This window comes from Perissodus microlepis, chromosome 13 (assembly GCF_051167445.1).
Source record: "Perissodus microlepis isolate ML-2025 ecotype Zambia chromosome 13, ASM5116744v1, whole genome shotgun sequence".
In the NCBI taxonomy this organism is placed as follows: Eukaryota; Metazoa; Chordata; class Actinopteri; order Cichliformes; family Cichlidae; genus Perissodus; species Perissodus microlepis.
The window spans coordinates 30,303,387-30,329,778 of record NC_140473.1 but is presented as its reverse complement, the minus strand read 5'-3'; the positions used below and the strand labels follow the sequence as shown (position 1 = coordinate 30,329,778).

The following is a 26,392-nucleotide window of genomic DNA, read 5'->3' as shown; positions in this document are numbered from 1 at the left end:
TGATCTGTTGCTTAATTTTTTGTGCACTGAGTGAGTGATTACTGTCGACATGTTGCAGAGTGATGGAGTCCTGTGGAGGCACGACTGTGGGTTTTGGACTACGGCGCCGCTTTAAAAGGTCACTTCGAACAAGTTTACAAAAGATTACAAACAAAATGGAACTAATAAATGTAGAACAGACTGAAAACAGACTGCTGTTGAATCAGGTGTCTCAGTTAAGGAGATGAGACTGGAAGTGCGCCCTGACTTTGCTTTTTGTCCTCCAAAAATGTGGGGTGAAACCTACAGGCTGAGAGGTGCTGTTGAGATGTAGTTAGGATTCTCTGCCTGCCTTCTTTTCTGGCTCCAATCGGTACCAAAAAATAAAGATGAAAATACCAAATAAGACCATAAATTCACAAAGACGTCTTTAATGAAGACATTGAAAACGGAGCTGAAGGATTTTGGCAGGACAGCAGTCTGTGAGCTGAAAAGTGTCTGGAAGAGAAAAATGCTGTTTAGAGGAAAAAACCACTGCACACCAAAACGAAGTCATCAACCGTGAAACCACAGAGAGAGAAGCAAAGAAAAAGTGTATTTGGACTGTAGGAGCTTCTTGTTGGTGTAGAGGTGGTGCGATTTCAAAAACATGAATGCCTCTAATAGACAAACCTTCACTGTCCATCCATTTGATTCAGTGAAGTCCAGGCTTTGGTTCCTCCGTCACATCTGCTCAAACTTTATTCTCTATGATCACCGGCAGTTGGACCGAAAATGGCTTCTTGATGCATGTTCAATCATCCAGGTAAGGAAAGCTTACCTGGATGATTGAGAAGCTGCTGTTTGGAAAATTTTAACTTTAAACCTAATCCGACCACAAACATGCAAAGATCACAAACATGCTATAACTGACCAGAGTCTTCCCATAATCCCAACAGTATCATTATTCTGTCTGTTTATTTGTACTATTTTAGATGCTTTACACTTCAAGTTAAAGACCCCACAATATTTTCAACATATCAAAACAGGTGATGTTATAAAAAAGAAAACTCAGAATATTATGATTGAAACAAACTTTTAATGTAGTGTAGAAAAGAAGAAAAGTCGGGTGTTCAGTGTAGTGATCTAAAGAGAACTAAAGGTAGGCACAAGTCCCGAAAACTTATCCTGGGGAAAACACTCAGTCATGACTTTAACTGCAGGAAGGTGTTTGGCTACCACAGCAGCACCAGACAGACTTTTTCTCACACTTGGTCACAATTTGCTCCTCGTCTCAGATAAAGTGCAGAAGCTTTCAAACGTGCACATGAAGTCAATACAAAACCACTTGTAACATTTAAATATGTCTCAACTATGTCAACTTTAACTGTCCTAGAAAAAGAAGTAAAAGAAAGTAAAAATCAATGGACCTGGACCTCCAGCACATCAGTATCAAAAGATTGCACGTAAAGGTTTTAAAAAAAGTCAGAGTGCTCACAGTCATTAGAAAAGAATCATTTGATAGTAAATGTCAACATTTAGACAACAAACAGCTGAGAGAATAAATTGGAATGTCAGTCTTGAGTGCGTCACACAGATTTATTTACATTTGATGATTTGTGAGTTTGTTTTCAGATGCTGCCCCCTCACCTGCAGCTGAGCCTCCCTGCTAACTGCTAACTGGCTAGCCTGTATTTTTCTCCCCATCTCTGATTCTTAAGAATCACAAAAGAAATCTAACAAGTGAAGTATTTACTGAGAAAAACTCAAACTTAAGTGCTGCTCCTCCAGCACTGCGCGTACCCCTCGCCCACAACGAAACGTGGGAAACGCTGAAATACTTGAATCGTCGGGAAAATACTGAAATCACCACCGTGTCTGGGTTAAGTAGCAGCAGGCTGTTAGCTTAGCCTGGAAACGGTCGTGGGCGTGGGCCACGTCTCCAAATGGACTAAATTATTTGGCCTTCCTGGATCGAAGGCGCCTCTTGATGATCTGATGGTCGCTCTCTTTCTCCTCCGGCTCTCTGCTGATGATCTGAAACGAGACCAAACATTAGAGCCCTCAGATGAAAGGGTGAAGCCTAATCTGCCCCTCCTCCTCCTCCTGAGTGGAACCAATGGTTTTATACTAAAGACATATTTCTGTGATCACTCTATAAATGTCTCCTGTGGTCTTTCAGGCATTTAGTTGTTGCTGAGCTGGTTTATTTTTTCAGGATGATGTCGGTCCGTCTCTTTAGACCTCGTATTGAGAGTTCCAGTGAACAGCTGGAAAATGCCAGTATGACACAGGCCTCACATGACTGTAACCAACTGGACTCCATTGTCCAGTTGGTTACCTGTGACCTGTGACAATGACGGGCTGTGTATAAAAATGAACAATGACTAGACAGTTAATGTAGCACCCTCTGAATTAAAGCTGAGGGTCTGCATTTCCATCACATCTGTGCTCGTATTTCAAAGAGTGCAAAATAACTTTTGGAGTCAAAAGTATTCGGAACATTCAAACGAATATAAAGCTCATTCTGAGCCAGGAAAAAGGCCGGGATCAGCACCTTGTTAAGGAAAATAAACGTTCCTCAGAGCTTTGTGTGAATAAAAAGCAAGTCTGTGCTGATACGGACATGTTTGCACTAAACGCTGTGAGACTCACTGGGTGCGCGGGCATGTCGATGGGGGAGGAGATTTCGGGCATGTAGAGTTTCCTTTTGTTCTTCTTTGCTCTCAGACTGAGGGAGGAAGAGGAGGCTGCTGCATCTGTGCCGGCCCGTCCGCTCACCAGGCTCATCATCTTCTTGGCTGCAGACACAGTTTTAGAGGAAAGCAGAAGCATGCTGAGCAGCATCCTTAACTACATCCCGTTAATCACAATGCTTCGTGTATAAATCATTTTAATCGCAGATTTAAAGCCTAAAAACTTTAAACAGGAATTATCAGTGAAGACGACTCGGGAGACAAATTAATCCAAAGCTGACGGCGTGTTTATCCAGCTGAAACAAACAAGCTAAATACCGTCAGGTCCATTATGAAAACTTGTTTGCCTCAGTAAACCAACGCTGGCTCTTAGAGTTACTCTCCAGGTTAAATAGGAAGCTCTTCCTGCAGGAAGAGGGATTCACGATTCGAGGATGAGCGGGGTGAAATAGGAGACTGAAAGCTAGAGCGAAGTAGCGGAGGAATTAAAATAAGGAAGATAAAAGACGAGTGAAGGTGAGAAGAGAGATGAGGGGTGGGTCAGATGGCTGCAGATGACAGCAACCTTGGCTTGGAGCCCTGAGGCCACAATTAATTGACCGAGTGAAACTGTGGGTCCCTGAGGATAAAACAGAGAAGACTCTGGTTGATTCCAATATGTTGGCTGTCTTAACTCTCTCCTTTAAGCCATCATTAGTGTCCCAAACTCACTGCCCTTGCCCTTTTACTCTGTCAAACCTGCGCAATGCTTTTCCAAATAGCTCCGGCAGGAGCTCTGAGGTTTGTCCTTGTGTGCCCTGCGTTTCTCCCCCCCCAACACTCACAGTTAAATTTGAAGATTCCTAAAACCCATCTGGACCGATAAGATTGCCTCCTGGACTCTCAGTAAAAATAACTGCAGATGAATGAATAAAATACAGCAGAGGGGATCTACTGTATCTGTGGGAAAGTTCTGGTGTGTGTGTGTGTGTGTGTGTGTGTGTGTGTGTGTGTGTGTGTGTGTGAGAGAGAGGGAGGGGTGAGATCCAGCAAGGTCTGAAATTAAAAGTGTTCTTTTTTCTCCATCATATTTTACATTCAGACCATCACTTGTATATTTCTGAAACATTGCATCAGTGAAGGACAGCTCCTGATGGACTGATGCAGGCTTGGCCACTGCGGTCCTCACGTTCATGTTTTTGCATCCTGATGAATTACAAATTAAAATGCAGCATCGCACTTCATAAAAGCACCGGCGACCGCCAGAAACTTCAGGTTGGGCTGTTCTGTAAGTGAACCAGGCTCCTTTAAAAATGCCTCCTCAATTCCACACGCTGACCTTTTCAGTTGTTCCACAGACAAGAGCCGCCACATCTGGGTTCTTACACGCAGGCAATTAAAAACAGCCAGAAGGCTGCATCAGGAGCAAGTCAGCGTGCCTGGGGCCTGTCTGACTGCTGGAGTGACTGCAGTGCACCACAGAACAGAGTGAAGGAGACAAACTAGCAAAATCTATCCCAGACTGTAAAGGGAGGAAGTGGGATCATGTGAATACCAACCCTCTTTAATGCAGTCACTTTGCTTTGTAGTTTTCTATACAGACTTACTTTGCTGTGATCTTAACTTTCCTCTTTGCAAAGAACGCCCTGAACATTTCAGAGTTCTGCACTTTCTGTAAATGTGACTTTTGTGCAGCACAGAAAACTCATTAAGTGCACTTTTCGTCAATCGCAGCATCGGTTTCTGCTGCTCCGTCTTATGTTCGAAATAAAGAACATTTCAGTCCCACGATCGTCTTCAACAAAGATAGTTCGAGTTTAACGTCACCAACAATAACGAGTCGCGTGCTGACCTTTAGTGCCGAGCAGCGTGGGGGAGCTCTGCAGGAAGTCTCCGATCTTCTGCAACGTTCCTTCCTTCCTGCTGCGGACGCTGATCTGGGAGTCGTGAAGACCCGCTGGGGAAGAGCTCTGATCAAAGAACAGCGAAGCACAGTTAGCACGTACGAAACAGCTTCTCGTTAGGGCTGCGTCAGAGTTCTGGGTGAGTGCAGATAATGACGTTTAAACGGGAAAACTGTCTGACAGGTGAGGTGTTTTCCACAGAGTAAGACTGATGTCACGGTGTGTGGGTACATCTGCGCTCTGCTTTTTAATTTCATTATTTAACAATTCTGTTTAACAGTCGCTCCTCTTCAAATACCGTCATGTACTCTGCGGCAGAAAAACAACTGAGCAGCACAATCAGCTGTCTCTGACTAAGCAGCACATGAAGCAGCTCTTCACGTGTTACAGGCTCTACAGCTGCAGCTGACGGTGGCGTGGATCACACAACTGTGGCCTGACCACTGGACGGGAGAAGGGAAGGGGCGCCGCTAACTGGCCGTCAGTCAGAGACCATTAGTAAATTGATCCTGGATGGAAGTATTCTCTCATGTAAGAGAATTACATTAAAGATGCAAGCACAGCGATGACGGGGCTTTTTGCATGTGGAGGTGAGCTGTGTCCTGCTGTCATGTGGATGTTTTTTGTCAGCATCGCTGAGTCTCCATTAAAACTAAACATGAGGTGGATCTGACGACAAACAGGTAAATTCAATCCCCTGTATTTCTGCGATTAACCATAAAATATCATCATGTGAACTTCGGCTAGCAGCAGAAACACTGCACTGTACAAGGCTTTGTTCAAGTGAAATGATGAATTAGTGATGTTCAGTGTGTGTCTGCACATCACGCCGGTGTGTTTGTCTCTCTGTGGTTCTCACCTCTTCCCGGTGTGGGGTCAGCTTTGGCGTCAGTTTGGTTCTCGTGTTCCGCCTGTTCTCTGCCTCCACTTCCTCCTAAACACAAACACACACACAAGCAACATGAAGGCACGTACAAAGTGTTAAAATACTGAGTGTGCACTGAGTCATCTGTACCAGAGGAGAAAAGGCGCTAAAAATAACCACCAAACGTTTCATAATGACAGGACGCTATGGACGAGATGGGTTTGGTCATTAATACGATGCAGACGAGAGCGAGATGTTCACACGCTTTGTCCAGTGGCCTCGGTAGGAGGTAAATGACACTTTTACCAACCTGAATATTTCTCGAGAAGCGAAAACACGCTCCAATTTAGCCGTATTTACTTTGCAGAGGGACTCAAAGAGCTGACAAGCTCAACTACTACCAGTCAAAATATAATGTCTGGGTGTCTCCCAAACACCCAATTAAGCTTCAATGTTCGCTTTCAAACAAGATTCTGATGTCAGCAATGAGTTTCTGTCAACAGTGTGTGGAAAAGCTTTCATTACGGCAAACAAAGAAAAATGAGCGCCTGGACGTTTGCTTCAGTTCTGGATCGATACGCTTTTTGAGGGAAGCCTCTGCTAATGTGGGAATAACAGCTGGGTTTGTTTTCCTCCGTCGTTCCCAACTTTACCAGGGATCAGTCTATGAATCAACTATCCTGCAAGAATGTTTCATTAAAGGAAGCATCTCAGATTTCAGCGTATTAATGAGAGGAGGATGAGTGGAATGACATGATTGCATGGAGCTGTGAGTAAATGGTGAATGGATGTATTCAATTTGCAACTTCTAAATCTGGTAAGTTGCAGTTTGAAATTCAAAATTCACAAATGTTTCGTCTGAACCACTTTTGCTAAAGTTTCTTTCCACCTGTAAAAGAAACTCTGTACCTTTTGAAAAGCTGGAAACGCTTTCAGGTCCAAATAGCCGTAATACCAGCTTACAGCCTCTGCAAAGTGTACACGAGTAACATACAGAATGTAAACTGATGCAAATCCCCACTGGGTCAATCAAATAAAGGTGAGTATGAGAACAGAGTCTGTGTTTCATTGATACAGCCACCAATTAGAGGCAAGAAGAAAAAACAACAATGACAAAGAAGTCTTGAGAACACGTTCATTAAAAATGAGTAAAGATAAAAAAAACCCAAACTTTCCTGACTTCAAATTAAGTGATTACTTTTATCCTTTCAGGCACGTCCAAGTGATTCGACTAATGGCCCAATCTGCACTCTGCCCACTTCTCTGAAATAAAAATCAAACTAAGTGACGATCGTTTCGATGCTGAAGGAGATCCAACGAGTGGACGCCATCAGCTTCTGACTTAAGCTAGCAGAACAGCTGAAAACGTCCACAGGTGCACAAGAATACGAATGTGAGATCAGCCAAATGTCCGTGGCTCCAAAGGCTTTTGGAAACAGACACCGCAAACAAAATGTGAGCAAACTTTAAACTTTAAGCTGAACTTGGACAAACCAGATAAATCTTTAGAATCCAAGGACATCACCAAACACCGTTTTCCTCCCTTGAGATGCTCGGCCAGACCTTTACTGTACCTGTGTGTTTGTGGCTCTTTGTGCCTTCAGTTTTGTATTCAGTAAATGAAAAGCGTGCTATAAAAGCTGACATCAGGTGACTGACTTGGCCATTGAAGAATTTCTCATTTCCGTGGCTTTAGAATCTCGCGGGTTCGTAGTGAACACAAGGAAAACAGCCCCGACCTCCGTAAACACTTTCCTGGTGATCAAACTTATGAGTTCAGTTTTTTGAATCATGCTGAACAGAACATTAAATCCATTTTGTAAACTTTGGTTCTTAGTAGTTCTTAACAAAACTTCCCCCATTCAACGATTCACACCAGCACTTTTCGCTGTGCTTTTTTTATGTAAGTGCTTTTGATCTAACAGACATTTAAGTTGGGGTTAGTATGTTCCCCGAGGATATTTGGCATGCAGACTGGAGCAGCCAGGGATTAAACCACCAACCTTCCAGTTAGCAGATGGCCTGCTCCACCTCTGAGCTACATCACCCCATGTAGGTCATGCTCATTAGCGAATGATTGGTGATTGCCAAGTTGTTAGCCAACGAGTCATCTCAGGTTTTCTAATCAAACTTCACAAACCAAAGTGTGATTTTACACGAGCTGTGTCCACCGACTCAAAACTGAAATTTCCTGTTTTTTCAGGGCATTTTTGTGAGGCAGCCTCGACTCAGCCTGAAATTAATTGTGTTTTATTTTCTCTCTACTCCATGTCAACACAAGCCGTACAAACTGAATGTTGTAGAGTTTAATGAAAAATGTCCGTTTGATTCTCTTCACAGACCAAAATGCAGACAGTTAGACGTTTATGTAACAAACTTTATGCGCCAACCTTAAACCGGTGTTATACTAATTGTCATCTTTATAAATTGCAAATACTTGGCCATATTTTACAATTAATAATCAATCAAGGCTTTATTCGCCACGTGCAGGTTGCGCCCCCTCGGCCTTACACACACAACACAGACATCACATGGGGATACAGGTCGGAGATCGGTAGCGGTACAGAAAACAAACACTGAAATATACACTACAATGGGAAAGTACAAGAGGAAAAAAGAGACCTCTGCTCATGGTGGGCTCCTGGGAGGACAGCATGAGAACAGGAAACAAAAAAACTCCTCTGCACAAAAAAAGCACATAAATGTCCACAGCACAACATTATGGAGCACGTGACAAGCCACAGGGTTGGGTGGGGGGTGAGGAGTAATCCGAGGCAAACACAGCAGCCATCCTGCCCAGCGCTACCATTCCAGCGTGGGCTCAGACCCGCCGTGTTCCCAGGAGGGAACAAGCGTCGAAGGCGTTTGGAAAGGGAGGGGGATGAGTGTGTGCATATCAGTGTATATGCATGTGTGTGTGTGTCCAGAGTTCAGCTGAGACAGTGTCCTTCGCCCTGCTAGGCTAAGTAAACAGTCTTCCAGCCAACCCAGGTGGCCTTAACTTAATAATCAGCATATTTTGTATCTTATCACAAACAACTCCAGCCTTACCGAATGAGACCAACTGACTGATGTGTACTGCAGCACAAACCTCAGTTCTGGCAGAGTGAAGGAAGGAACATCTGTACTGGCTGCTTTATTTCAAAGGGCCTTTGGTGCTATAAGCAAAACCAACTACACCCATTACGAGGCTGGGAAGTCAAGGATCATGTCCGTGTAGTATTCATGGTCGGGGTGGCTATAACGGGTTCCACGCTGTGCTTCATTGGAGCCCACAAAGGAACAGAAAACAGACAAATGTGTGCTGTGTGTTTCTAAAACCAGCGTTCTCAGATATGATGCGCCTGCATTAGCTTCAGCACAACAAATCCCTGAACATATACTTTTTTTAGTGAATCAATTCTGACTCACTCTCGTTTGGAATGAGGCTGACCTGAGAGGAGGAGTGGGCGTGGCGGATGAGATGAAAATGCTCCATTTTGAAAGCAGAAAGAAGGTCACAACATGTGGAGTCACCAGTGACTCACTGGACTTTTTTTTTTTTAATAAATTGAAGGAAGGAAGGAGGAAGGGAACGCAGACCGCCAAGTACGAAAGCAGAGATACAATATGTGAAGAACGCAGACGATGAAGCTGGAGCGAGTGTAAGAGAGAGCGAGGAGGAAAGCGTGAAAGAAGAGGAGACGAGCAGAGGAGCCGCGATAAGCGATAGAACGAACGTGTAATTGGAATGTGTGGAGAAAGTCAGCAAGATGAAATGTGCGCAAGAGAAGTAGAGACTGCAGAGATGAGACGATAGAGGGAACGTGTGGAGAACAAAAGTGTACCAGAGACAATGAATCAAGCGCCAAGAGAAGCAGATCAGATGGCGAGACGCAGAGATGTGGTCATTTCTACATGTCGTACACATGAATGTACACCAAAGCGCCACGTTCAGACCGTGTACTCACTCACTATAAAAACAGGACACTAAGCGGTTAATACACCTCAGAAACCTCTTTGATGTCATAACTGTTATAACATTTACCTCAACAGCACAATGTCTGCTCTGCATGTGACACACAGGAAACCGGAGCCTTTAATTGATCTTAAAATGTACTTGTGCTGGCCTGTATCCACCTACAGAACAGGAACTAATCTTCCATATATTCACTGTGAATTAACATGATTCATTCTAAACGTATATTAGTAGCTGGGAAATTTCACAGGCAACCTACGCAACAAAGTTAAGCTGAAATTTCCAGTTTATTTCCATTTCTGGACTCAAATATGCTTTATTACTACAGCTGCTTCTTTATGGAGAAGCACAGCAAAGGCGTCAGACACAGCCTGGTCTGAACAGGAGACGCTCAAACGTCAAAGTTTGTTTCTTTTACCGGAAGAATTAATTGAAGAGAAACTGTAGCTCATCAGATTCAGTCATTTTACACAATGCAAGTTCATCTTGTTGAGAGGCTTAACACTTAATGGACGTGTCTTTTTAAAGTAAAACTGGCACAGCGAAAAATAGTTTGTTAAATTAAAAAAAAGGGAAAAAAATCAATACATTTGGCTAGTTGTGGTTTTGGAGCGTCAACATGTGACGGGCAGTTTAATAGGAACAAAACGGCCAGAAAAAAAAGAATCTCTCTCTTCTGAAGTCTGTCAGTGTTTGTGGTCCGAGTGATGAAGTGGGAAACTGCCAACGAAACGAGACATTTTGCTCACATTTTGTTGGATAATTACAAACTTTCCTGAAGCAGAAGAGGAAGAAGTGGGAGGTCCTGGTGGAGAACTGAAAGAGGACAGTACATCAGACTCTTGTTTGATAAACAGGCCTTCAACTGGCAGCTTCAATAAATGGGACCCACAAAACACAGGGAATATTTACAGGAAGCTGGCCTTTAGCCAGAAGTGCAGAGAAACACCAATATCTCCAACCATGTTATAAACAGGAAAAGACAAATCTGCAGACGTCAGAAAGCGTAAGAGTGAAAAAGCAAAATGTCGTGAACAGGATGAGAAATATTTGTGAGACGTAGAATAAAAGCCGTGGGAGCAGTTAACGACAACCGTCACACGCGGTGGAGGAAATGAGATGTTTTGGGAGCTTTGGTATCAAAGTGGGAGGTTTGTGCAGGACATGAGAGATTTAGATTAGCACCGTGCCATATCCAGTAGACGCTGCTCCACTGGTGCCAGTTTACTCCTACCACAGAACAGCGAGCCAAATCAGAGCTCCAAGCTCCGCACGCAGAGAGGAAGCCGTTAGCTGGTTCTCTCTCTCACAGGATCTCAAGCCTGTCGATCTGTTTGATAATATTTGAAATAATAAAGACATTAATATTCCAATTACTTGTGTTTTCATGGAGTCAGATGAAGGTTTCTGTAACTTTTGAGCCGTAGTTAAAATAGGACAGTGCATCAGTGCGTGGATCAGAGTGACTCCTCACGCCAACATTATACAACCAAAAAACTCAGGTAAAGACTTTCTGGGCTAGCACTGATGTTTCCACTACAGAAAGCACCATCATCAATAAATCATTGCTGAACAGAGACATGGCTGGCTGGGAGAGATGAGATGGAGAGGGGGGGATGGGTATGTGGAGAGGGGTCAGAGGTTAACAGAACAAAAAGTTAAAAAAATGAAAGGAGAAAAATCGGGGAAGGCAGAAGGAAAAAGGGTTGCGTGCTAAGAGTAAAAGGAGAAGCGGTTTATTTGCTCGTGCGTGATCATGGCGTGCCAGCATACATGCATCAGCTGCCAATGCTCCATTATCTCAAAGAAAAATTGAACTGGTGCAGAAGTCTGGAAGGCTGATGAAATCGGGAGCCGAATCTCTGCTGGGTCACTGCCTGCAGATGTCAAACCCATCAGAGAAGAAGCCACTTCACCATGCAACTGCCTGCCTGGTGTCAGGGATGAAATATGAGCACTCCATTTAAGAAGTAGCAATTTAATGTAAATGATTCCATCAATTTCTGCAGCATAATTGCTCTGAAGAACAAGATGAATGGCAGGAACACAATAACCCCATTTCCAAAAATGGAGTGATTGCAATTTACCTTTTATACCACACAAAGAACGGAATACATCTGATTTTAAATGCACGCTCAGTTCATCTCCCAGGAGGAACACTACAAAGAAACGTTTGGTTTCCTCGGGCAGATTACTGATGAAACACAAAAAATGTAAAATCAAAATGCAAACATATTAAAACAATTTGTTTCAGCATTTAACTGTGTTTACTGTTTCCAGACAAATATATCCCAACATTTTACACAGCATGGAAACTTTTCTGAAAATAGCGTTTCACTTTGCCGTTAACGCTGAGATCTGATTCTAAAACAAGACAAGAGCGCAATCATCACCATAATGATAATTTAATCTGTTTTTATAATAAAAACAACACTTAGCCATGAAACACAGGATGCAGATATAAATGCAGCCCGCGTTTCGCCCAAGAAATCATCGAAGCTGTCACAGTGCATCAGGAAGAAATAAAGTTTTGATAAAACGAAGCCTCAACTTTAGAAAACTTTATGAGAGTCTCACCTCCATTTAATGAGAATAGATAAAAGAAAATACCAGAATGTGGCGATGAAGGATTCCACCTATAACTAATCACTGAGCATTTCAAACATAACGGCTTTCTTGGAAAATCGATTCATGGCTGTCACCACGTCACGAGAGCCGTCTTTCTCCCCATTCAAACAAAGATATTAATATTAGTGTCACTGCTTCAACAAAGTTTGGGATTTGGGATTCTTCTCACAGTAGTTGTGTTTTGTCTTCCACTGCACACTCTGATGCTGGCAGACCCCCCCTCGCAGGGATGTAGAATCGCTCAGAAATCTGCTCCTATGGAATGCACTCTTCCTCCATCTTTAAATCTACAGGCCTGACCGGTGCACAAGAGGTGGTTGTCATGGTAACGGGAGTTTTACCTGCAAAAGGGTCGTCTCCAAATAAGAGACGCCCCGAGATGAGACCCGAGGCCACGCTAAACTGTTTCAATCACGTCAATATTACTTTTCTGTGACGTGCATTAAAAGCGTTTAGTGTCTGGGTGTGGAAGCCTTTTGTCTCTGAGCCAGAGAGAGGAGGTCCACGGCAGTAGGGCTGTGCGATACGACCAAAATCTCATATCCCAATATAAGACGTTTATCGTCCAGACAACGACATACGTCACAAAAACTTTACATTTTCTGTAAATTCTGTGAATCTCCGGCAACTCGACTTGCTTGAAGCGTCTTCAGCTGGGCATCGTGTACCTGGAGTCGAGTGTTACATAAGTAGAAACGGCCGCAATTTCCTTTGTATTTATTACACGGCGTGTTCTAAGGTTTATCCGTCCGTAGTCTGGTTATATTAAACATAAGAGAAAGAGAGACCTTTAAGAACTTCTACAGCGACCATCAAAACGATGAAAACAAATATTGCCATAAACAGTTTATTTTGCGACACCACGAAACAAACGATAGCGTAAAATGAAACGACAAGACGTTTTCATATCATCATCTAATATATATCGTTATATCGAACAGCCCAACATGGCAGCATGTAAAACTAATTGGAAATTCTACTAGTTTAATAATAAATTGTCAAAACTCATAACTGGAGCATATTTGTCTTCTCTCTCATAAAAAAACCCTTCGAAGCACAACACTGACATATCACCATTAGATTACATATATTTTATAAGGAAACTGCTTATTTACTGATCCAGCAGCATTATTATTTATTACTTTATGGGGCTACTTGAAGAATATCCAGTGTTCCACCTCCATGAGCGTAGCTGAAGTTTCTCAGCAGATACTAAGCTGAGTGGATCGTGCCGACTTATATTTTGAAAGTTCAGCAGTACAAGAAGAAGTCAGGGGTCAGTTTAAGCCTGTGGTCGTACATGCGACCCGGTGATAATAATTTTACACTTTGACCCTGACTTATTTGCTCAAGTGTCGTTGAACTGAACTGAGCCCCGGCAGGTTCCAGGAGCACCGCTCTGTAGCTCCACATCGACGCTGACCTCCCTGCAGGACGGAGGACAACAGCACAGCTCCACAAACACACGTGCAGTGTTTGTGGAAACCAAAAACAGAGCAACGCTGTACTTACTGTGATGTTCTTGCACTGAAACACTAAAAACATTCACAGAGAAAATTTATGTTGAAAAACAAACTTTACTTTTTTAAACACCCAGAAAAAAAAAAAGAATGATTTTATTTGAACTCCATCTATCCTGCAGCTAAAATGAGAATCAGCAAGCTGTGGAAAGACCTGTCACGACTCTGGCTCAAGCTACATCTACTAGTTAGGCCAAACGAGCTTGAAGCTGGAGTTGCAAAAGTGGCCTAAGGGGGTGAAAGTATCATAATGTAGAAGAGTGCTCATTTATAAACACAGAGACCTCCGGTTCACTTAAATAATGATCAACACAATCTACCAAGAACAGTGTAAATTAACGGGTTGAAAACAAATTTAGGCCATTTTTTTGGCAGTTAAGACCAAGGAGAGGCAGATTTAATACGTCCTGATATGAGGGTGAAGTCTTCAGAAGGAGTGTGACCTCTGCTTAATACAACTCTAATTACATATTTACAACCAATAGATTTGTTTTGCTCTGGTTTCCAGTGTTATATTTTTCTTTGCTTATCACTTATTGTTGGTTTACTGACCGGTTTCCATTTACCGTCATGTGTTTCATCTAAACGCCCCCATATCCCCTCAATAAAGACAATTACAAAGCATTTTTATGATAAGTAGTTCCTGCTAATGTCTTAATGTCGTAAACATTTATTTGAATTTAATTTCAGCATCTACTGCTGCCGCACATCTTTATGTAGCAAAAAACACGGGGGAGACAATAATCGGACACGTATTCAGATTACAAAGGGAAAAAAAGAAGAAATCCTTTAAGCAGACAGATGAACTCTGTTGCAGTAAATTATTAATGAGCAGGTGTGCTACTGTCTACTGCTGTTTAAATGAGGGTAGGTAGGCTAACAGAGACAACTTCCTGGATATGATGCAATACAGTTCAACAGCTCATCCTGCAGCCATGAAGTTGCGTCAGTAACTGAACATTATTGTAACTCTAACAGAGCAGTGAATAGGCCCCACCTTTGTGAGTCTAGAAACATGTACACCAGCGGTGCCTAATAAGCCACATTTTTACATATGAAACATAAAAACTTAATCTGCTTTTCTCCTGACCGCACAAATCACATCAAGTATGAGCAAAACCTCATCAGAGCCAAGCAGCTCTGTGCCCGTTTGTATCATGGAACAAATGTGTTTCAGAGGTCAAATAGAGGAGGGAATCTGTGACACTACAGCATCATGCTGAAGGTGGCGTCTCCGATCATTAGTCACACTTTACTCTGTAGGATGGAAACCAGTAAATCAATGAAACACCTCAAAAGGCAGCCCATGTAAACACCTCATTTGGTGTGATGCTTTACTCCGCTTATTGGGAACGATCACATTATGTGCATGCGGATACAGCCTCGGTGGGTTACACCATCCATAACGCATTTTACTGATGCATGGCATGTTGGATGAAAGTGTGGTTTCCTGCACTGCATTTTAACGGTTTACAGTCCAACATCTGTCGGCCTGGAGCCAAAGAAGAAACTAAAACTCGTTCACAGTAAAAAAGGTTTCCTGATTTACGGCTCCTACACGAGGCGTTTTTATCAGGTTCTGTGTCACCAAAAAACATGCACAGTTTAAACATGCCCCAGTCTCCCCTTCAACATATCCTTGGACAGTACTACATCACCTTCAGCAAAGCTGCTACTTCCAGACCGCTGCCCTGAAGTCCCGGCTTGAGTGTCTGGGACGTGATTGGACCTGTTACAGTGTCAAAACAGCAATCCTTCATTTTCAATCCTAAATTAGCAGAGAAGACAAGGTGATCCAGATCTGGTGAGCGACCCAGAAACATGTGGAGTGCTCATCCATCACCCATGTTTCACAGTTTTGCACTTTCAATTCACATCTGGAGTGAAGCCTTTAAGCTGATCAGGTTCTATATTCTGTCACGTATTCAGCCTTACATAAATAAATAAATACACCAAGCAGTATTTGAATCTGGTGTCATCATCATCTTGAGTGGGAGAGCCACTCAGACCCTGTGAGGGTCACAAACATGTGCCCCCCTGTGGGCTTTGATATGGCAGGGTATTCCAGCGAAACTCCTCTAAAGACGCCATAGCTCAGAAATCATCAACAAACCAACATGACGTGACGTTTGGGTTCATTTCACAGATGCTGATGTTTGCTCTCTCCATAGTGAAAGAGCAGATGTGCGCACACAGCAGTGGCCTGAACAGAAACTCGGGCAGCGCTGGAACATTCCTGAGCTGCACGACCTTGTTAATGAAATCAAAGACGGTCTTTGCAGAGACGGCCGTGTGGCAGACGTTTCTGATCACACCTCGCATTTATGCAGCCTTCAGGTCACTCAACACACTTAATGCTTAAATGTGATTCTGCAAAGTGGATTTACTAAATGATGTAACGTGTTCATAATGGGAAAATGGTGAGTTAGAACTGTATTAGATCCAGGAGTGAAATATACACTAATGAGGCGAATGATGATGAAAAACATGAGAGTGGATGTTTCTGGGCTTATGATATAGAAATAATAAGGTACCTCAGTTTTTGTTCGCCGTTTACTCCTCCTGAAAACACAAGACTTTGAAAAACAGGGGAAAAGGTGTTAAAATGCTACAATGTAACATGTCGAGTATTCTACAGAGTATTCAACGTTTAGAATATAATTTGGATAAAACACTGAGTACATTTCCTTTAACTGTGTTCTTGTAGTAAAAACATCAGTATTGCACCCTTTACTGTTTATTCAGCTGAGTAATAAAAGCTCATTTAGAATTATTACTGAATTCTTTTTGTGTTCTGCGGCAGCTTCTTGTGCATGTTTGAGAACATTTTTTAAAATTCTGTAAACTGAAAATTACTCTGAAAATTGAAAAAATGATATTTAGGTGCAAATGCAATTTAAATAATAAACAAGAAAATAAATAACGAGAGAAATGCTGGAAACATTAAACTGCGATTCTGATGGCGAGGTCTTATAACACTGGTGTTTCAGAAAAGGCTCCAATTTCTAAAGCGGATAAACAGCACAAACGTGTCTGACTGGAAACAAGGGTACAAACTTCACACCTCCTCCAGCTCCTCCACAGCGACACTGAGGCGTTCCCAAGCCAAGATACCCAGCCTGTCCTGGGTCTGACCCGGGATCTCCTCCAGCTGGACCTGCCGAAAACATCTCCTCTAATAGGCTTCCAGGAGGCGTCCCAGTCAGCTGCCAGAAACACCTCACCTCCCTTCTTTTGATGTGGAAAAGCTCTTTACTCCACAATCTCATTCTTTTGATTAGCACCCACAGCTCATGGCTACAGGTGAGGGTAGGAACGTAGATCAGCTGGTAAACTGACAGCTTTGTTTTCATGCTCAGCTCTCTCAGCTACAGCAGCGAGGTGAAGTGTCTGCATCACCTGCTACGCTCTCACCTCACTCGTGAACAGACTCAGAGATGCTTGAACTCTTCCACAGGCACCGACTCATTTTCCATCTGGAGTGGGCCATCCACCCTTTTCCACCTGAGGATCGTGGCTTCAGACTTTCATTTGGCTTATTTTCTTCAGCGGCACTTCTCACTCGGCTGCAAAACCTTCCCAGCACAATCAGAGGTTTGCTGCTGTAGAAGGACCACAACTAATCCCTTTATATTCCTGGACTTCCGGGACTTATTGTTTGTTAACTGACTAAACTAACGGTGTGTTAACCAATACTAATGAGTGTGGCTCCTGCCTTTAGCCTCATATTTACTGAAAGGATGGCAGTGGTACAGAAAACAAAGACTGTGCAGAAAATGTCAGCTGTGGCGTTTTTGGTAAACGTGTCCGAGTCCACAGGTTATCCACCTGTCACGTCTGTCTTCTTAAAATTCACCTGCTAATTTGAGGTTCTTTGCACAGCGAGGAGAGGACACACGAAATATAAACACTTAACTTTTATCTTTGTGGGCAGGTTATCAGAGGAGGATGCACTGACACGGTTTAATGCTTCCTGGCATTTTAAAAAGAAACAAACATTTTTTACACTTCAGTTACTGGTGGCCTATGACGCTATGCAGAGTCTCTTCAAGACCCAGCACCCCAAAGGGTCCCCATCTCCCCGCTGCATTCATGTTTTATGCTCAAAACAAATAGTTTCTCTCATGTGTGCCTGGAGATGCACACTCTCACTATTATAAACATTACTCACACAGGCCTGAGGATGTTAATATTAACACTGTGTGCAGTATGTGCATGCCGTTGCACCTCAATGTTCAGCACATTCTGTTGGAAAGCCTCGACCATTGAATTTAGCCAAGGAGAAAACAACCTGGATGCAGCAGAAACACGGTTAAAGATTTAAAGGCTTGTGTGGCTCAGGGAGCAATAAGGTCGGTGTCTTCTGCAGCCAAGAGACTTTTTTTTTCCGTTCTGCTCCATTAGAGCTGAAAGGCGTGTCTGTACTGAAAAGTTATTGCAGTTAGGATCAGGAAGTCATATCAGGAAGTCTTCTATTTGGAATTATTGATATAGTTTGTTAGAGAAAAAAAATATTGCATTAATATTTTTTTGCTCAGTTTATTGCAGTGTGGTGGGGGAGGTTTGGTGACATTTAGATAAAATAGCAATATACCAATATACACAGAAAAAGATATTTAAGACACTAATATAAAAACCAGTAAGAACAGAAAGAGAGACAGCTGATGGCAGGGTGTGTATGTGCTGCGTGAATATGGGTGAAATCTTAGAAGCCGATCTTGGAACTGAAGTAAATGTATGTAAATGAGACGTGACGTAAAAGAGTCAATCAGAAATTATACTTGAGGATAAATAATGTTTATTAAAAACGCTTCTTTTACTGTATTTACGTGATTATTGTTCATTGTGATTGATGCTGCTATCTGTATGAACAGAATGAGCTTGTTTTATGTTGATGTGTTATGGGTTTTGGGGTGTGTAGGACCACACAAAGAAAAGCTGAGCCTGAGGTTGATGATAACGGGGATGCTGATCACGCACACACACACAACCCCGTTCAGCTATCTTAGTGAGGACCTTCATTGACATAATGGTTTCCCTAGCCCCTTACCCTAACCATTAAAAATGATTGCCTAACCATAACTTAATTGTAACCCTGACACTAGAACCACATTTTGAGGCTCAAAAATGCCTTTAAATGCCTTCAAATTTGTGAGGACCGGGTTGTGTGTCCTCACAAGTGACTGTTGGTTCTCACAAGTATAGTAGAATGCAGATTTCGGTCCTCACAAAGATAGCTAGACAGGAACACACACACACACACAGAGACAGTATGTACAGGTTAGCTTATTGTTAAAATGTTTGACAAAAGCGAAGTGAATGTAATCTGTTTATTTATGCCCTGGACACAGGACACAGGGGCGTGGCTGCTTAGACCGGCGGGCGTCTCGACACAGGCTGCTGTCTGCTAGGACTCACCGCCGCTCATTAGCGTCAGTGAACTACATATCTCGTGCTGTCAGTGACATTTAAGTTTGCCCACGGGTAACATCACAGTGGCCGCGTCCATCTTTACACCATCTATGCTAAAACCCCACCTAACAACATGGTTTTATACTGTGAGCTTTGAAATGACACATTCATTGTTAACAACAGTGATTGTAACATGTTTGTTTGTAAAGATGCATACTGTGTATTCATACTGCTGCCACTTTTCTCCACATCACCCAGCTCCGACACTGTACGGCATCATTTGCAGGCAGTTGCAAAACTGAACTTCACGATGATCTTTTTAAACAGGCTATAATTAAAATTCTATTGTGCTCAAATATTTCCTAGAGCCTACCACCGCTAATATTTAATTTATTATTTACTAACCAGTTTAAAGCTGAAAAGAGCTCCTCTACGAATGACCCTTGCTAGGTTTCATTTTTACTCTCGCCACGCTCACGTCGGCTTTCAGATCAAGAGGGAAGAGAAATAATTGCTAATCTATTAATAATGTGGCAGATAAGCACTAAATCAAACCTCAAATTCCACCTCTGATTAATCTACTACATTTGTGTTGAACATGAAGGTTTTCCTTCAGGAAACTGAGCTTAATAAAAGAAATAAAATAAAATCTGCACTGTGAGGACTTCATATGTCTGTTTGTTCCCGACTCTCAGTCTCTCCGTGACCTCTGTGAGGCTCTATTAAGAGTGATCCCATTAATCAGTGACGAACCTGCTCTCTGCCTGTGCTCTCAGCTGGATCAAAGATAGGCCAAGATCCTGCCGGCACACAGACCCGCAGAGAGACAGATTGAAGGGCCGATACACGACTAGTCAATTACAGAGCCTCTACAAGATCCAGCGAATATCCGCTACTTATTCCCTACCCTAGGAGAACATTGGCTGTGAGTCACTTTAAGCAATACAAAAACATACACACCCTATTGTGGTTAAAAGAACAAGCACTGCCTTGTTTCAATGCATGTAGTTATATGTTAAATGGTGGGAGAAAGGATTTTGCTACCACGAACATGAGTTGTTTTTGACACAGAGCGTCACAAAAAAATAAAAATAAGAAAGCCAATGCAGCCACAGCACACTGTAATCCACTCCACACTGGATGCATAGGAAGTGTAAATGTCAGTAACTGAAGGCAGGTTGTAATAATTAAAATGATGGAGGAAACAAACCTACATGTGGGAGCACAAAGGCCTCACACGGCCTTCATCTCAGAAAATGACTCATCTTTACCTCCAAAAGTTGATTCTGGGAGAAACGTTTTGTCACTCATCCGTGACTTCTTCAGTCTCAGCTGACTGCAGGTTTCCCCAAATCTTAGAAACAGGACATTTGCATAATGACTGAAACCAGCCCACTGAAGGAACAATGGGCTGGGAGGTCAGTTCCTTAATCTTAATTATGCAAATTCTCATGACCACTGATCAACAACCACTGACCAAAGACCACGAGTACCATTCACAGAGAGTTGGGGAATGGCTGCAATCACAGCAGCCAATGCATCGAGACGACTCGTCTTTACTCACTCTGCAAAGTTTTAGACATGATGTTACGGTGACGACAGAAACTGAACAAATTGTTCTGCGCTAGTATCTAAATGTACACACTTTGCTCTGGCTTGTAGCGCTGTTTGTCCACACTGCATTGGTGTGAGCTGCCCAGTTTGGGACACATCAGAGAGATTCCTTCTCCTTTGATATAATCAAACTAATAAAACTGCTGGCACTCAAAATACCACAAAGATATAAAATTCTGAAGCAATGTCACTTTCCAGAAATCATCAAAACAAATACATAAAACATGAATCTGCAAACCTCACTGTTTCAAATTAAAACCGTTATCTTTCTACCAATCTAAACCCACCAACCACATCACTGCTTCACATAAAGGAAGTGTGCATCCACCTATGATGTGGGGAGAGACAGGAGGACGTAAACATCCCTCCCGTGGTATTTGCAGCCTTTCCTAGCCAGAGGAAAAAAGACAATAAAAATGCATATCTGACTATGGGGTGAAACATCACAGCTTTAATGGAAAAAGGCTCAAAGAGAAACACCTGAAGGTGTTACGATCTGCACATTTCAGATGCCACAATGTGTTTTTGGTCTGCATTAGGTCAAATATAAGATAAGTCAAGAGTTTACTGGAGTGCAGTCTAAGGACAACTATGGAGCTGGAAATTAGCATAACAAATCCACTCTGAGCATATCCCTGTTAGTTAGTACGTCCTACATGTCAGAGGTAATGCAAGGCTTTATTGTGCAAAGACAATAAAACACAGCGGTGGATGAGCACGGTGCAGTAAGTGTACACACTTTAAAGGACGCACGATGAAGCTAATAAGAGTTGTTCTAATGGAAGCCAACATTACGAGCACAGTGAGGTTAGCAGTAACTGTCACCGCCGTGTCAGATGCTGCGCTTTTTACCTTCCCTCGTTGCTTCTTAGTCTGTGTTCCTATCCGACAGCCCTACCCACAATCCCTCCTCTTTCATCTTGCCATCCAAACTCCCTCCACCCCTCGTCTCTGCTCGCGTGCTACTTTTATCCTCCTCTTCTCCTCTTTCCTCCCTGCCTCCCCTCGTTTCCTCCTACCATCCTCTCGACTGTGCTGTTGTGTTCCTTCTGCTGTCTCTTTTCTGTGATTCCCGTCTGCCTCGTTTCTTTTCTTCCTTCCTGGCTGACATTCTCCTTCCTCACCCTCAACCAATCTCTCAATTTTCTGCGCTGCCTCTGCACTTTTCCTCAAATTTATACTGGCCCAGTTCACTGTGACTTTAAAACTTTCCTCCCCATCATTTGTTTCCTGTATACCTTCTTCTTCCACAACCTCCCGCCTCATTTTTCTGTATGCACAGATGAGGATGCCTCCGTTGATGTTTTCTACTCCATGAAACATTTGGGCTTTAACTGAGGATTTTTATTAGACTGTCTCATTGTTTAGAACAAACAAACAAACAAATAAATCTAGTGCAGAATTTGTCTCAGCGTCTCTGTGAGGGGTTTTTTTAGACTGCCTTTTAAAACCGGTGTTCATGTTCATAAATGTTGACTGAAGCGCCCCAGATACCGAGAATAAAATCTGATGTAACGTCACATCGGTTCAGCCCCTTCCCAACACAAAGCCATTCATCTTTTTTTTCATTACTTCCCTGCCTTCTGTTTTTGTTCCAGTTTTCTCTCTTGAACTGAGCCCAGTCAGCAGAACAACAGTCATTAGTGGAATTACTTTGGGGTTCCATCGCACGGCTCTTACCCCGGTATAAATACTCCTGCTGCTGTTTATACATCCACGTAAATGACTCATCATTTATATATCATTACTCTTCTTTAGTATGTCATGTATGAACACAGATACATTTATCCTGCTGTTACTGTTACAGCATGTACAGCTATCACTGCTGAACATGCTGTAAATATGTAAGGAGTAATCGTGATCATAGTCATAATAATACATGTATAATTACAAAAGGCACACTAAGAAGTAGTAATGCTATATAAATGATGAATGAAACACTTGCTAATACCTTCCCAGGGGTATGAACCCTTACCAACCTTAATAATGCTTAATATTGTAACATTATAACAAAGTGCTGAACAAATTCAAACACATTATAGTAACCACTAATTCTATTGTAATCCATTTCATAATAATGTCCGTGTTCTTTGTTTGTGGTCTGCGTTCCCTCACCAACCCAAACATCTGGTTCTACTGGAGCGCTCTTCCTCTTTAAAAGGGCATTTTTCCACGTGAGTACAGCTGTTGAAGGTCTCGGTTTCCATATAATTTGCTTGAGATGGCCGATGTTATAAAATCAGATTTAACTAATTGGCCCACTGTGAGGAGATGAGAGAGGAGTATGGGGCCAAAACAGCAGCATCGGTGTCACAGCAGTCACCTCAAAATAAGTTCTGTTGTCTGTTTTTCATTGAACGCCATTAATAGTATTGTCCAACTGACGTGGTCGGACAACACAACCGGAGATCTAGTTCACACAGACCATTACGCGGTCTCAGTGCCGAACACTCGAGTACCTCCTTGGCACTACTATTGCAAATAATCCTCTGCCCTACTCGTCTGCCCTTTTTTAACCCCAATTTTTAAAAGTTTGAATGAAGAACACATGAGTGAGGAACATCTTAAGTTGCTTCATCACAACATTGAATCATTTAGTTTCTAAATAGCTTTCCTCCTGGTACCAACTCAATATGATCTTCATCTTTTATTCAACAAGGTGCGCTTTTTGTGGAGTGAAGAGGGCTCGAGTGCCATGACGGATCAGGCAAATGGAGTCTGAAGAGCATTTACATAAAACGTATTAATTCATTTTTTTGTTAGATTCAGTTACAAAACTACGACAACAACCTGAGGTGACTGCTGTCATTAAAATGCACATCTTTGTACACTTTATTTTTGAGAAATGCACTTCTCCCACAAATGAAAGCTTGTGTGCCTTCTACAATCACCATGTTCCCTTACTATAGAGGTAATGAGTTTTCATCTGTGAAAGCTCATCGTCCTATTGTTGTTTCAATGTTTGAGAAATCTCCGTAAACCAAATTTCCTTTAACATTTGGTTTTACTTTTCTCTGTAGGGCTGCCACAAACGATTATTTTGATAGTCGACTAGTCACCGATTATTTTTGCGATTAGTCGACTAATCAGATCATGCATCCATTTGATGTAAAACGTACAGCTTATTGCACCAGCAGCATCTGCTCTTATATAACTATCATTAGCTTACAGCTTGAAGTGTTTAAGGTATGTGCTAACTAAAAATAAAGACAAGATGATAGTTTATTAAATTTTAATGAAATCTACAGGTTGTTTCAGTGAAGTTTAATAAACTCAGCCGTCTGCTCCTTGCTATCTAAAATATAACAGGACACCGGAGTAAATTCTTGAGCATCTCACACTTCTGATAATCAGTTGTCTGCTTGACGTTTATTCAGCTGTGTAAAAACTATAACTTTAATCTCAGCCAAACCGATTTACTCAGAAATGTTATTGTTTGGCTTTTTTTTAGTATTTTATTTGTTCCCAAGTTATCTAAGTGACTCATATTACATGTTTAACCTGAGTAGCGAAAGACGGCGGTGGGTTTGAAAACGATTTGCCGGGAGTCCGGTGTTCTCACGGGCTCTAGCGAGCCTTGAATCCTGGCTAACTATCGAGCTAGTGGGTAACAGACGTCTCCGAAAACGTCGGAGCGCTTTTGAAAATATGTGGTGTCTTGATGAACTGAGCAGATATTTGAGGTTTACACAGCTACATTCTCGCCTGAAAATATGTTAAACTTTATTTTGTGACCCAAAAAGAATAATAAGAGTAATATTAAAACTAACTAGCTGCCGCCATCGTTGGAAACTGAGCTGGGCTGCGCTATGAATTCTGGGACACAGCTTCTTCTTCTTCTTTGGGGTGTAACGGCAGCTGGCATCCTTGTACATGCAGTGCTGCCATCTTCTGTTTCAGTCCGTTATTACACTCTTAAATCCTACTACTTATTCCTGCGTCTTTTGGGATCTTACAAAGCTTCAAACGACGCGTCGACTATTAAATTAGTCGTCGACGATTTTAATAGTCGACGTAATCGTGACTAGTCGACTAATCGTGGCAGCCCTATTTCTCTGTATGGCCAAAGCCCAAATTTGATCCTGCTTGTTTACATCATCCTTCATGCCCTTGCTCTTGGTCACAAACAGTTCCTATTGTTGCCTGAACCTGTGAAATCTGCTGTCAAACAGTGCCAACGAGTCCATGAGCAAGGATGTCAAACTGAAAGATATGATGAACACAAAAGTGAGTTGTTTTCACAGCAGGAGAGGAACGTGTAACAGCAGTGTAGTCATGTAGGATAGTCAGCTTTTATACGAGCTGTATGCTGCTGTTGTCACTGTGACAAAACCTGAATGTGTGGACGTGCCAGGATAAGGTCGAGATGTTAAATATAGTCCACAGTTCTACATCACAGAAACCCCCAAACTAGTTTTTGTTGTAGACTGATCAGAGTCGTGCATTTTAACAGAAAAGTGCAAAACACACCAGAATTCTTACAATGAATCGCCTCCACAAACAGCTCCTCGTTGCTGCAAAGCGTCAGTGTGATTTGCTGGACTGAACTAAAAACCAAATCCTACTAAAGGGTTTGAGTGATGCTGCTGCTTTAAAAGGTTCTCATGCATTTTCAGGACTTCCTGTATAGAGAAGTCTCTTCCTGCAGTAAAGAGAGATCTGAGTGTAAAGGCAAAGATGTCGACCTACACTCATTCTACATTCTTACCACCACCTACAACCACGAGCTCTGGGTAATGACTAAAGAAGACGACATTTCTTAACCCAGACACGGCTTAGACCTAACCTGACCCGACCCCAAAGTTTGGCATGCTCTAAATGGGAAACTTTACTGTTGGGTCTTAACAAAGCTGCTTTTAAACTAACTTTGTCAGTAGTAAACTTAAAAACACTGAGCACGTGTGAGTATGAATTACTGCCATAAGGTACTTTCATGCCTCAGCACTCTGGATTTATCAGCGCCTCCCAAACACATTGCCTCTTGTGATTATATGGAAATAAGGACAACGTGGCGTTTATAGGAGCAACACGGTCACAGGTCTGGAAAATTGCGTCTAATGTTATTGAGAAAACCAGAACACTTCAGTGTGGCTATATTTGGAAGCACATATAAAAATCATTTAGGATACCACCGATCCTGACAGAGAAAGGAAACGCTGACGTTGGGCTGAGTCGCCATCAATTAAAAACAAAACAAAGAACTATTGGCAGTGTGTTATTTTTCACTTTACATCAACATATTTCTAAAAAATTATTTTCCAGAACACAGCCATGTTAAGTTTTCAAAATAATCTGTCAGCGTGACAGAAGGAAAGCAGTGAATGATCTGTAACACACAGGTCTGCAACAAGCATTAATCTTTTGGGCCAAAGACAGGAAGAGCGATACGTCGAATGAAGCGAATAAACTGCACTCGACCTCGTCTGCTTGTGAGTGTGGGGTCGTTTAACGTGTTCTCAGGGGGGAAGTATGAGTGTTTCTCCTGGTATTTATGATGAATGAGTGTCATATGTGGCTGCTACATGTGTTGGTGTTTATCATCTGCACTGAATGTGTTACATCTGAAGGAATCACTTGGATAATGTTATTGGTGCTAAAAATGAACCTTACTCGATTTTTCACAACATGTTTAAAATATTCTATTTCCATACTTCGCTCTGAATGATTGTTATGTTTTCTTTAGATGTACACACATTGGTTTTGCTTCCTCTCTGCAACAAACTGAAGTTGTACAATTTAATGCACCACCAGAGGTGTGTGCACGTATTCATGTTCTCTTTAATATTTACATGTGCTTCCTTAGGATTGGTCAAAGCCAACAGAGCGACCTAAGCGCAGGTCCACAGTTCTGCTCAGCT

At 42.3% G+C, this 26,392-nt stretch overlaps 1 protein-coding gene across 3 annotated transcripts in view; it reads right to left on the bottom strand.

Moving 5' to 3' along the window:
- Positions 1–1,037: 1,037 nt before the first annotated feature.
- The window catches only part of LOC146375370 (kinesin-like protein KIF20B), a 62,059-nt gene continuing 36,704 nt past the window's right edge, over positions 1,038–26,392 (bottom strand). For 2 of the 3 annotated variants that reach the window (XM_084948339.1, XM_084948340.1), the window contains exons 31-35: positions 16,043–16,084; positions 5,397–5,471; positions 4,486–4,603; positions 2,614–2,759; positions 1,038–1,995 (exon numbers count right to left, since the gene is read on the bottom strand). In XM_084948339.1, coding sequence (XP_084804465.1) covers positions 1,915–1,995; positions 2,614–2,759; positions 4,486–4,603; positions 5,397–5,471; positions 16,043–16,084 — 462 coding nt within the window. In that variant the 3' untranslated portion in view covers positions 1,038–1,914. The remainder of the gene's footprint in view (positions 1,996–2,613; positions 2,760–4,485; positions 4,604–5,396; positions 5,472–16,042; positions 16,085–26,392) is intronic. The other variant, XM_084948342.1, reaches the window with a different exon arrangement.